The 13,328-nt window shown below is 37.1% G+C and overlaps 1 protein-coding gene across 9 annotated transcripts in view; it reads left to right on the top strand.

Moving 5' to 3' along the window:
• The window catches only part of rapgef2b (Rap guanine nucleotide exchange factor 2b), a 101,371-nt gene that overhangs the window by 66,265 nt on the left and 21,778 nt on the right, over positions 1-13,328 (top strand). For 8 of the 9 annotated variants that reach the window (XM_079892238.1, XM_079892237.1, XM_079892235.1 and 5 more), the window contains one exon: positions 9,858-9,989. In XM_079892238.1, coding sequence (XP_079748364.1) covers positions 9,858-9,989 — 132 coding nt within the window. Of the gene's footprint in view, positions 1-1,808; positions 1,952-9,857; positions 9,990-13,328 lie in introns of those variants that run through there. The other variant, XM_079892241.1, reaches the window with a different exon arrangement.

The raw sequence follows: 13,328 nt of genomic DNA, 5'->3' as shown, positions 1-13,328 counted from the left end.
GAGGGGAGCGTGATAATGACATTACTCTCGCTGGGCTAACTGTGCTCATCCTTCATTTCTCTTGTCTTTCCATCCCTCTCTTCCTCTCCCCCCTTCACCGTTCAACTCTCCCTTATCCTCTCTTATTTCCATATCTGCTCCTCACCCGTTGCATGTTCTTTTATTCTGATTTTCTCATTAGTGCCTTTAGTCTTGCAGTGTCTATGCGAGTGTATGCGTGTATGTATACGGGTAATTCACATTAAATACTTTCGAGAAGTTTACATGTCCAGTGCGACGTGCTTTGTTCCATGTCAAACTATTTTAAATGGTGTTTCTTTGGCTCAAACTGTAGTGCACGGTGCTAGCAACACCAAGCTCGTGGGTTTGATTCTCAGGGAATATAAATAAATGTAATGTTTAAAATGTATACTTATATACACAAAATAAATTTACATTTGTGTGTTTGGTATATGCATGTGTCCAATTTATGTTATGTTATATTATATAATATAATATATATAATATAGTTATATTAATATTCCCTCTCACTCTCTTGGATACAAACACACGCTTATATATTTACAAACTTTCATGTTAGATGCGATTAATTGATTTGACAGCACGTATATATATATATATGTATATATATATATATATATATGTATATATGTGTATATATATATATATATGTATATATATGTGTATATATATGTGTATATATATATATATATATATATATATATATATATATATATATATATATATATATATATACACACACACTCAAACAATTGCAATCTGCAGATGCATTTGTCCAATATAGTATATTATATACTGTATGTATGTTACTGTAAATATGCAATATTTTAACTAAAAATTAGAATAAAATATTATATTATAATAATTATATGAAAAAAAAAAACGTTATACATCTTATGAATGCCCTTATAAGGGCTAGATAGACGTGATTTGATTACATGGGGTGTTTAAAATGAACTAGTAAAGGCAAAAATATATATATAAAAAAAGTGAGCATTTACAGAATCTAAGTTATAAACATTCCCTTTTACATTCATGTAAATGTTAACCTTTATGATGATTAACCACATTATGCGTCAACTCCACATATATGTGTTGGAGTATATGTGTGTAGTAAGCGGCACCAGCGGCGCTCTTTCAACATCAGTGAGGGAGGGAGGAGGTTCCTATTCAAAGCCCCCTCTCTTTCTCCCCCTCCACACACACACAACACAGTCTCTTACACACTCACACACCCCCTGCTTTGGACACAAATGAACCGGGAGTGTTTAACAAAGACAGCTTGGATGCGTGAGGTTGGTTCCATGGTCACAGTCTCGGCTAATAGTGCATAAAGCCGTGCGCGTGGAGACGAGAGAGACAGAGGAAGAGGATGGGGAGGGAGTGAAAGTGCTGTCAGCCATTTTTGCTTTTTTTTCCCTCATCTTTTACAACACTGTCGATCGGCATTGCTTGTCACTGGTAGGAGAGGCTCACCCAATTACCTGAAACGGAGGATTTGTTCTTTTGCTCATCACTGCCTGGATTTCTCATCCTTTTGCACTGCGTTTCTCCTTTTTTATTTTCATTTTTTCTTCCTTCATCTCCTCCTTTTTGTGGACCTAGTGGACAGACAGATGGCATGTGCACCTGACAAGGAAAAACGTTGATTTTTTTTTTTTGAGGGGGAACAGTGTCAAATCCAGCGCATCATCTCCGGCAAACATACTCTCTCCCCCTCCTTTCCCGGGAAAGATTCTCCTCTTCTCCCCTGCAGGAGGGGGGAGAAAAGAAGGGAGACAGGGGAAGACTCACTGGAGGGGGGAGAGAGGGGAAGATTAGTGGGAACCAGCAGGATGCTTAAATTTCGCCCTGGCTCTGCACCTCCATTATGAAGCCATTAGTTAGTGGTGGCGGCCATGGAGTCTCCAGCCAGGCTGATAAAAGCCCTGTAAGTATCGACCCTACATTTCTAGCTCCCTCGCCTCAAAATACTACCAGCATTCGCTCATCAGATTAACCTGATGTGCCGAACATGATCAGGATAGACAGAAACGGTGTAAGATGCATTAAACGTGTTTCATTGTAGAGAGAGAAATGAGTTGTATGTGGTTTTAAATGGCGTATTTCTGTGTCTCTAGCGTTTCTGTGAATTTGTCGCTTGTTTTTGATGCGCAGCTGCTCAAAGGGTTAATTGCATGTATGCAGATCTGTTTTAATTGACATTTCACGTAGGTCAGGCTTACCGCTGCGTTTTATCGCTCGACCCCGTGGAATCTTGTTTTACGAGAGGCTGTCGAGTGCCACGACCTCATTCATCCGCTGCTAGTGTAATGTGTGTCAGTGTGTGAAGGCGGCCATGTGCATGCCGCCCCCCGTCACCCCTGCACACATGCTCAGATGTGTGTGTACTGGATGATGAAATGGCCAAGATTGTGTTGTGTTTGTCAGAGTAATCAGTAAAAAATGATGTTTAAATGGCTTTATGATGACTGTTTGTGAGCGTTTGAGTGTGGGAGGAGTTATGACATCGCTGAGCGACGCTGTCAGCTCAATATCTGTTGCGTGACCGAATGCCTTTTTGATTGCTTGTTCGCATACGTGAGTACATGCGAGTGAGTGATCACGCTCTTCTGTGTTTGCACATGGATGGCATCGGAAAGCGATCAGCGCCGGACTGCTGAGTGGAATGATGAGCACTTTTAGCTGTAAATGAATTGATCTTCTGTCAGCCATAATGCGCTAGCGTTCGCTTGGCCTTGACGTGCCGTGTTCGAATGCCTTCATAGACTATAGACCATAGTCCCTGACATAACAGAGCATTGCTATGCAACAAATATAACAATTGTCTGTGGAAGTTGCAGTGATATGGTGAACAGGTGTTTTACGTCAGAGCTGTTATTATATTGTGGGTTTCTGCACAACTACAACGCTGTGTTGACCAATCATAAGTCAGAACTGAAATGTTTTATAATATAATTTTCCCTTTGCGAATGCAAGTTCACTCGGTGGCCATCTTAGTAACCATTGGGCAGCTGTTATTCTGTCTAGGTCAGGGGTTCGGGTTCGGGTTGGGGGGGGGGGGGTGTCGATATCATGTATGTTGTCTTTGACTCATCTTCATACATCCTTTTCATTTCAGGAATAGTGCTTCTGTTTACAATAGTAACTTGAAAGAACAAACAATACTGGTCAAACGTTTGAGGTCGGTAATATTTTTTTTAAATGAAAGAATTATCTTTTGCTCACCAAGGCTACATTTATTTGATCAAAATACAGCAAAACCAAGTGTGAAATATTATTACAATTTAAAGTAATTGGTTTATATTTGATTATATTTAAAAATGTAATGTATTGCTGTGATGGCAAAGCTGCATTTTCAGCAGCAATTACTCTTCAGTGTCACTTTAGTGATCCTTCGAACGGCTTAATATCTAAATTTATGCCTGTGCATTTGTGAGATTTTTATACAAAGTGAGAGTGCATTCAAGCTACTTAAGTATGTATATATTTTTAATATCAGGATGTGAGATCTGCTATATAATCTACCTGTTGAGCAACCGGAACACAGTTCCACAAAGTGACAACTTGTGCTGTCTGTAACTGTAGTGCAAAAGTTCTTCTAATATGATTTCAGCATGTTTTTCTCATTTTGCAAGACTTGGACTTGCAAACTGCTCCAATGAGAATGTGAGTACAGAGCTATTTGAAGACCTGTAGGACTTATGCTGTTTAGGAAACCAATACATGTAGAGATTAATTGTGGACACTCTTTCATTGAATATCAGGAAGCGGTCATTTTCCCTTAGCTTTATTCCCTACATTAGCGTAGTAAATATATTGGCCTGCATTTGTGCGAATATCGGTCCTGTTTAATCTGACACCAAGCCGAAGCTCTTTAATCTTTTGATCCTCTCAGCTCAGGAAAGCGAGAGGCCTCTATATAGAGCGATGCTGAGGCTTATGGGATACGTTTGCAGCTTTGAGTCCTCCAGCGTCAGCCCTTTTTTTTATTTATTTTTTTTAAATGTCACACCTTTTGCTTTGACAGACATGAGCTCATCGCACAGATGTAGCAACATGTTCATATATCCACACATCAAATGCACAACAGCAGGTAGGGACTATGTTAGAAACAAGTATGCATGAAGTTGTACTTAAAATAAGCTTTCCAACCTGCATGAAGCCTTTTTTGGACTTTGGTTGCATTTTGTCTAGTTATGTAGGTCATTAAGACTGCAGTATCTTATTTGGATTTTAGAAACGGCTTGTGACCCACAGACGTTTCAAAGAGCAAGGATCCGGCAAATCTGTGACCCTATAGCATTTATTAACTTCACATTCACATTCGGGTGTAAAAGGGCAATGTAGCCATAAGCTTATTCATTTATTTACAAACTCCCCCAGAGGCATCACAAGAGGGATATTTGGGACCCCTGCGAGTGTAGCGTGCTGTCTGTGACCTCTGCGCTGTTGGACTAAAAGCCTCTTGGGTTAATTGACGAAGGCCTGCCCTAAATTGTGTGGTAAGAGAGTTAAGTCATTATTATGTGCAACAGTGACATGAAAAGGGCACTTAAAGGACAGGAGCAGACCCCTGGGTGGACACGGGAGGCAGACAGGATATTGCTATTGACACATGTATATCGACTGCTGTCGCTGCCAACAATTTGTCCAAATTATGTCTTTGCATACCAAAGATGTATGTAGTCAAAATAGGTGGGGCTGTTGCTGATAAATGAAACTTTTATGGTCATTTTTTTTAAAATTTGAGTTATGACAAAAGCAGATTATACTACCATTGCTGGTTTGAAATTAACACCTGCCAACCAATTTTCAATGTGGGTGAAAATCCCACATATCAACACACTAGTCAATTTGGTGGGTTATGATTCATAAATTGTGCTCTATCACTTTAAAGACCTTTTAAAGTGGGCCGCACACTGAGAAACGCTGTGCAGCGCCACATCTTTTACAATTTTCTATGAGCGTACGCACACCGCCGGCGCCCGACTATGACTCCAGCTGTTTAAAATCTTGCTGCACCACAGCGTCACTCGCATAGTTTTCCATAGTTCCATAAAAACAGAATAGACAAATATATGTACATTACTGACTTTTTCAGTAACAGGTTTGTTTTTGTGGCTTGAATTGATATGCTACATATAGCAAAATAATATAGATTGTACTTTCTCTTTCCATTTTTGCTGTTTTTTTACCTTAATTCAAACTCATTGACGCCACTTTGTCGATTCTTTAAGGGAGCTTTTGCCTATATTGTGTTTAGATTCACTGTTTTGGACTGCCGCCTTGAACTTGAGAATGTGAGTGTGACGTGAAGTGACCGGTGTGCGATAAGCCTGCCTGTGAGATGTCCGCGGCGCTGCACTTCCCTTGTGCTGTGCAACCAAGCCTTAGGAGACAATTAAGAGGCCACTTTTTCCAACCCATTCTCATAAATGCCAGATGTCCAAGACTTTTGGGCAAAAAGCACCCTAGTGTCTTTTATTGCCACGTGCAGGTAAACTCATGGCAATTATAAGAGAAGTCACAGTGAATTTTGTTTTTATTTCCATTTAATTTCATTTTAATGGCATCCGCAAACAGTGATTGACTGTCGTAAAGTCGAAATATAATTGAAAAAAAATTTTTTTTTAGAACAGTTGTGTATATTGCAAGGAAACTTGCTTCCTTTCAAGAAGGCATCCCTAAAAGTACTGATAACCTGCAGTTCAGTTAGCCAGTCAGATGTTAATTCATGAGTTGGTGAAGTGAAGGATTCTTCAGACTGAATAAAACCAGTGACCTCTGAATCTTTTTGAATGATTCACTTGAAGAACTGGTTCGTTTGATGTAGGATAACTGAGGTAAAAGATGTGTTGTCTTGCCATTATTTAAAAAGCACACAGTCTTGTTACATTCAGTTCAGCCGACAAACTCACATTCACAAATATATGGGTAAAATATGACTATGAATACAGTTTTAAATGGAAAAACAAAAGATCCACACTCGCTTGTCTTCCTTTTTAAATTATCTAAAAAGAAATGTTTATTGTGCAACAAAGCACGTCTGATTCATTCAGTTCAAACATTTTGTCAATAAGCCTTCATCAGTGAATCATACGATACTTTCCCCAGAAATCTTTAAGTGTGTGAGTCCAATGATCGCCAGGTGGAGACTCTCATCTCAGGTGTTTCTCATTACAAGCGTATCCAAACTCAATCACCAAATTACAATCAACTGAGTCCAAACAACAAGGTAAACATCAGAAAAACACCCCCAAAAACATACAAATACAATAGCATATACAAAATAAACAACATACATCAATATATCAACAAAATATTCAACACATCAATTGCAACACATACAAATTATTAATGTATAACATGACACCTAAAATACAAAATTATTAGAAAAATCTTCAATCCCAAAAAATTAATAAATAAATGTGTTGATGTGTTTTTGTTGATATATTGATGTTTGATGTTTATTTTGTATATGCTATTGATCTTTTGTTTTTTCATTTGAAAGCAAAAAAAAAAAAAAAAAACGTTTGAGAGCAGTGATTCTATCTTTTTTGATGAATACAGTTAACCAGTATATCACCCATGTATATGCAGCTCAGAGAATACACTTCATCAGTCTCCAAAGTTTAATTTCTTGTTCAGTAAATGCCTATTTGTATGTAGCGTGTGGCAGTGAGATTTATAAAAAAAAGGTATAAAAAGGAAAGTATTTTAGGAGAAGATGCGACAAGGTTTGAAAATGCATTGAACGTCATAGACAATTTATGTAATATTCGTGAGGTTTAGGGAATTGGAACACTTCTTCTGTCATAAGCTGACCCACAGACAAATCTAGAGATTCCTGCAGAATTGGAACAGCTGTGGTTGTTCATGAAGTTCCATATATCCTCTTTATTGTGGCTAATTTGATAATGTTCTCAGCACAGATTAACATTTTACCATGTTTAAATCCATTCTGCAGATTTTCCAGCTCAGAAAACAAGGTGTTGTGCCTAAACAGGGTGTTCTTTCACAATTCTCTTGAGTCTGTCACAATCCTTCTCCTTCACCTAAAGAACATTTAAAAAAATCAATGACAATTCACTTAAAGCAAAAAATACTTCAGTCTTTTCTCTAGAAAGTTCTTGTCACCGTAATGAAGATGCTGTTGAAACTCTGTGGGAAGAATCATGTGCAAATCACCCTCATTTACAAACAAAAAGACTCCTTGAAAAATGGCATTTCTCATTGCTCTCCGCTCAGCGAAAGCTAGTAACTGCTTCAATGTCCCCTGCTCATTTCTTTGACAGCCGTGAGGAAAGCCCATGTACACTCCTGAGAAGTGAATTTACTGGCATGGTGGAGGTTTTGATGGCTTCTTTCTGCAGTGGAAGCGTGAGGAGAGGTGATGTGTGTATCATAGCTGACAGCTCTGTGGCCATCCAGGACTGCTCAGGGAATAGCCTTGAGGAACACGACCGAAGGGATGAGGAGGGAGGATTGAGGCGCTTTGCTGCTATCACAGCGCCTTTATTTTAACTGCTGAATGCACCCACTGACCTAATAGTGTGTACCGGTGCTTCAAGAACCCTAATTAAATACACTTTTTCTTTTCTTTTCTTTTGTTCTTTTCCATTTGTTTTTTTTTTTCATACTGTCTTGCATTTGTTAATTTTTTTTGTTCTTTCCTTCATTTATTTGATCTTTTTTGCTCGTTTGTTCTTTAGATTTTTTTACCTTTCATTCTGTTCCATTTGTTGTTTTTCTGTTGTCTTCATTTAATTCCCTTTCTTTCTTTTTTCCCACTGTATTGTTCATTTTTTAGTTCTGTTTCCCATTTTGTCCATTCATTCATTAATTCATTAATTCATTCAATCTGTGCTTGCTTTCTGTTTTAAAAGTTTTTTTCTGTTCATTTTTTTGTTTTTCTTCTGTTGTTCTATTCATTATATGTCTCTCTGTTGTAGTTCTGTATTCACTTCATTTGTTCATTTTCATTGTTCACTCTCATTTGTTCATTTTTATTTTATATAGTTTTGTTTAATCTTTGTATTTCATGTTTTTTTTAGATCTTTCATTTGTCGTCTTTATTTGTCTGCTTTGTCATTCATTCTGTGTCTTTTTTTGTTTTCATTTGTCCCACATTTTGTTTTTTTCTGTTGCTCTGTTCTTTCTTTCTTTCTTTCTTTCTTTCTTTTTCTTTCTTTCTTTCTTTCTTTCTTTCTTTCTTTCTTTCTTTGTCTCTCTGCTTTTAGGTGTAAATAGCCTCAATTAATATGAATGAACTGCCATGGCAATAGATTCAAATAATGAATTTGTGCATATGAGGAGGAATATTCATCAACACATTAGTGTGTTCAAACCGCTTTAGCCTCACAGCACATCAAACAGCAGGCATCTACCTCCTTTCCCCCTCTGTTACTGCACCTGTATCACTGTAGATACTGTGCAAATATATAATTTTCCTTATCTGCTTCTACTCCATCTATAAGGTTGTTTTCTCTCTGTTCAAGCTCTCCGTCTCCTGGGAGAATTGGCTGCATTTCCGGCATGTATATGATTATGGGAGTGGAAATTAGGTCAGATGCATTTTCTATGAAAGCTATACTCAGCCACAGCTGGCTGAAGACATCCAATAGCCCCCCAAAAAAGCAATTTCACTCGTGAACACACATACACACACGAGCACACACACAGACACTATCGGGAGCCGATTGAATGGGCTTTATCGGAATGTGGCTGTGTGTGTGTGGGATGTGTGCTCTCTAATATTAGCTGAAATTGGTTCTTAGCTCCTTATCTCAGTGCTGTTGTCAGAGCCTTTCCTCTTGCACAAGCCCCCCCACACACACACTTCGCTCTTGCAGCCGCACCCCTTCAAATATGTACAGACCGTCGCCACAAAAGAGCTGCTCGCTCACACTGAACCAGAGGAAAAATCATGCCACATGCATCTTTTAGTCTTCATCTATAAAGCGTCTTTCTTTCATTAATTATGAATTTTTATTTGTTTTCCCAATGGTTGTTTTTATGTAAAAATGAACCAGCCTTGTTCTTGCTGTAAGCCAAGATGGTACTTCAATGCCAAGGCTCTCTTGCATTTTCTCTACAGCTTCAGTCCAAATTTGGCTTCAGGGAATCAATGTATATACAGGCTTAATAGCAGACTTGAGGAAACAATGCAGGATTGTGGAAAATATGAGCCTTTAGTTGTCCATATGGCTTATGCACTATATTCCAAGTCTTCTGAGGTCATAGGATAGTTTTGTGTGCAAAACCGCTTGTCAACAACCATTAGCATTAGCAAAGGAGCTGTGCTATTCTGTTAAATCAAACTAGAAAACCCCCACATTAAATGTGACTGACCCGGCTGACATTTTGTTGCATTTGGCAGAACTATGGATGCTGTGGAGGGGAAACTTGCCCCTGTTTAAGATATTGTCTGGTCTTGTTTCAGCTCGAATAAAACATTAAATGTGTCTGAGGCTTAGTTTCACCAAAAATCCTTGAGAAGTCATATCAGAAACATCAGACTGCAGGTGTGATGAATAAATGATAGCATAGTGGACTGCAGCTTTCCACAAAACTGACATTACTTTGAACTCTAGCAAAAAAGACACTGCAATCTTTGACATTTTAAAAGTCCATTGAAATCAAGATCAGAACTTTGTTGCTTTAAGTCTATATATATTCGCTTTGAGGTCATTTACTTGAAAATCTTGGATAAATGTCATTGAACAGATTGGCTGATTGGCTGTCATGGTTATTAGATGCATTGCAGGATGTTTATGGATTATGGACTTATGGTCAGTCGTACATCCTGACACTCTGTTTGTTTCCATGTGCAGCTGCCGGCAGACTTCAGCAGATTACACCTGGCAGACGGGATCCACCCGCAGGTGACACACGTTTCCTCCAGCCACTCAGGATGTAGCATCACCAGTGATTCTGGGAGCAGCAGCCTGTCGGACATTTACCAGGTGACAACACCATTCCTTGCTAGACACCTCATCTTTGGCTAACGTAGGAGTAGCAGCTTTGTGACAAATGCCATCAAAATGTGACACATACTTCATGTTCTGAACTGACAGCAGTCAACAAATTTTACAGGTTTATTCCTCAGTGACTAATGCAGCTAGGACTTAAAGGAATAGTTTACCAACAAATAAAACATTTCTTGGCTCTCATGTTGTTCCGTGTCACCTGAAATGAGAATATTTTGGAGGAAAGGAGGACATATTTTGATAGAATTCTCTTATGCTCTCCAAGGCTGCATTTATTTGATCAAAAATACAGTAAAAAGTAATATTGTGAGATATAATTGCAATTTAAAATAACTGTTAAACTGTTTTCAGTTTTAATGCATTTATTCCTGTTCTGTCGAAGCTGACATTTTCAGCATCATTACTCCAGGCTGCAGTTTCACATGATCTGCTGATTTGGTGTTCAAGAAACATTTCTTATTATTTTCAATGTTGAAACAGTTGTGTACAATTTTTTTCAGGATTCTTTGATAAATATAAAGTTCAAAAGAACAGAATTTATCTGAAATAAAAAGGTTTTGTTACATTAAACTCTACCGTTCAAAAGTTTTGTGTCAGTAAGATTTTTTTTAAATACTTTAATACTTCAAATGAATACTTTTATTCAGCAAGGATGCATTAAATTGATCAAAAGTGACAGCAAAGACATTAATGATGTAACACTAGCTTTCTATTTTAAATAAAGGCTGTTTTTGAACTTTCAATATATCAAAGAATCCTGAAAAAAATTGTACACAACGGTTTTCAACATTGATAATAATAATAAATGTTTCTTGTGCACTTAATCAGTATATTAGAATGATTTTTGAAGGATGTGACACTGAAGACTGGAGAAATGTCAGCTTGAAAAATTCCGCTTTGCCATCACAGGAATAAATCACATTTTAAAATATATTCAAATAGAAAAGCTATTTTAAATGGGAATAATATTTCACAATAATACTGTTTTAACTGTATTTTGGATTGAATAAATGCAGACTTGGTGAGCATAAGAGACTTCTTTTAAAAACATTTAAAAAAATCTTACTGATCACAAACATTTGAACAATTTTGAACTATTTCTTCAATGTGCATGCAATTTTCATCCCTCTTTATTAATTTCATTCATTTACATTTGATTCATTTGGCAGATGCTTTTATCCAAATCTTCTTACAGTGTATTCAAGGTACATATTTTATCAGTATGCATGTCCCCTGGTAAACATTTGTCACTAAACATTTGTCACTATTGCTAAACCTGAGCCAATGACCTGTGAAACTGAGCCAATGAGATTAAAACAGAAGAACCCCATTTCCCTTTTACATATTTGTGTTGGTCTTTAAAATGTCTCTGTTTTCCTCCATTAATCTTATTAGTTGTGTTTGGCTTGGTATTTGCTTGGCTGTTTAATTGATTTCCTTGCGTGATGTGTTTGCGGATGTTTTGCGTCGGCCTGTGTGCAAAGGTGTATGGGAGATCATTCAGTTTATGCAGTGTCCTTGATCCTGGCCTGATGGCCATCTGTTAAAGGCTCATTAACAGCTGGACTGTGTCCTCGTGAAAAGAGGTTGTGCATTCCCTGCTCTACACCACGCTTTACAACAATGCTCCTCACCTCTCCTTGCGGTCCACGTCTCATAAAACAAGAGCAGGCTGAATGAAACGTTGTCAATATAAAATGGATTGTTTCAACTCTAAATTCTGATTGGATGATGAGTAGCGCTTGAAGCTACAATTGTACATTCTTTTATTCATGTGTCTGCCTGGCAACCATAAACAGCCTACAGTTAAGCTAATTAATTGCTGTGTATCACTATATTACTTAATGTAAAACTGTTAAATATAATTAATACTTTTTCTAAATTTATTGAACATCAGGGTCTTTTATCATATTGCCATTTTATAAAAGCAATAAACCACAACCACAGCATCACATACCCATGGCAAAATTACTGCAGTGCATAGGCTCTTGTGACTTGTTGCTTAATTTGAAATCTGAATTGGATACAGCTAGTGTTTGTTTTGTAGTTTTTGAACATTGGGTGAATAAAAATGTTGCCGTCTCATAAAACTTAATTGAACATAACTAGCCTTTCATTGACCCCTGACCCCTGACCACTGACCACACCAACCCATAGTGTACAACATATCAATAAGCCTGTTGAAGTGCATTTACAGAGCAAGTAATTATAAGTTGCTTTCTTCAAATCTAACATGATGTTTGCCTGTTATAGGTACAGTGGGGTTCAAAAGTTTCACATCACATTGAAATGAAAACAACATTATAAAGTTTGCCGTCAGTATGATTTTTGAAAGATGTGTTTCATCAAAAATACACTGAAAACAGTAATACTGTTAAACATTATTACAAAATAATATAACTGTTTTCTATTTTAATATAATTAAAAATGTAATGTATTCTTGTAATGTCATAGCTGAATTTTCAGCATCATTAATCCAGTCTTCAGTCACATGATCCTTCAGAAATCATTCTAATAGACTGATTTTGGTGCTCAAGAAACATTTTTATTTTTTTAAATGTTGAAAACAGTTGTGCTGTTTAATATATTTGTGGAAACCGTGATGCTTATCAGGATTCTTTGATGAATAGAAAGTTCAAAAGAACATTTATTGGAAATAGAAATCTTTTGTAACATTATGCATGTCTTTACATTAACTTTTGATCAATTTAATGCATCCTCCCTGAATAAAAGTATGAATTTGTTTTAAAAATCCTCCTAACCCAAACGTTTTTAATGATAGTGTATAATTTAAAGTTTTGATGTAAAAAAATATTTAAATAATTCAATCTCACTTTTTGAAATTTATGCTAATTTTCTAATTTAACATTTACCTAAATTTGATTTTATTATTTTTATCAAACCACATCAAATAATACACAATAGAAGCATTTTTACTAGTGGTGAGACTTTTAGGCTCCAGGTATCTTTCAGTTCTTCAGGCCTCTATTGTCAAGAATAATGGCCCATATCCTCAATGTGACTGTCAAAACGGTCACTTTTTTTTAAAACATTTGAATAAATAATGATGCAGGTTCTTCAGGGAGGCTTGAAAGCATTGATCCAAGAATAGCCCTGCTAAAAAATTAATGTTCCCTTCACGCTCATCTTTGCCGCCTAAACAGAGCTATGGATCGCACCAGAAATGGCAGTTTGAAAGATAAATCGAGCCTGTCATCGGCTACAACGTATTAACAGCCCCTATGTTTGTCTTTCCTGATTAGGTCTTAAACGGTTTTCATAAGAGAAGCCAGCTCGACTCCTGCTCAGCCTGCA

Source organism: Squalius cephalus (assembly GCF_949319135.1).
Source record: "Squalius cephalus genome assembly, chromosome: 14".
Classification (NCBI taxonomy): domain Eukaryota; kingdom Metazoa; phylum Chordata; class Actinopteri; order Cypriniformes; family Leuciscidae; genus Squalius; species Squalius cephalus.
Note: the sequence above shows the minus strand (reverse complement) of the source record. Positions and strands in the feature narration are given on the sequence as shown.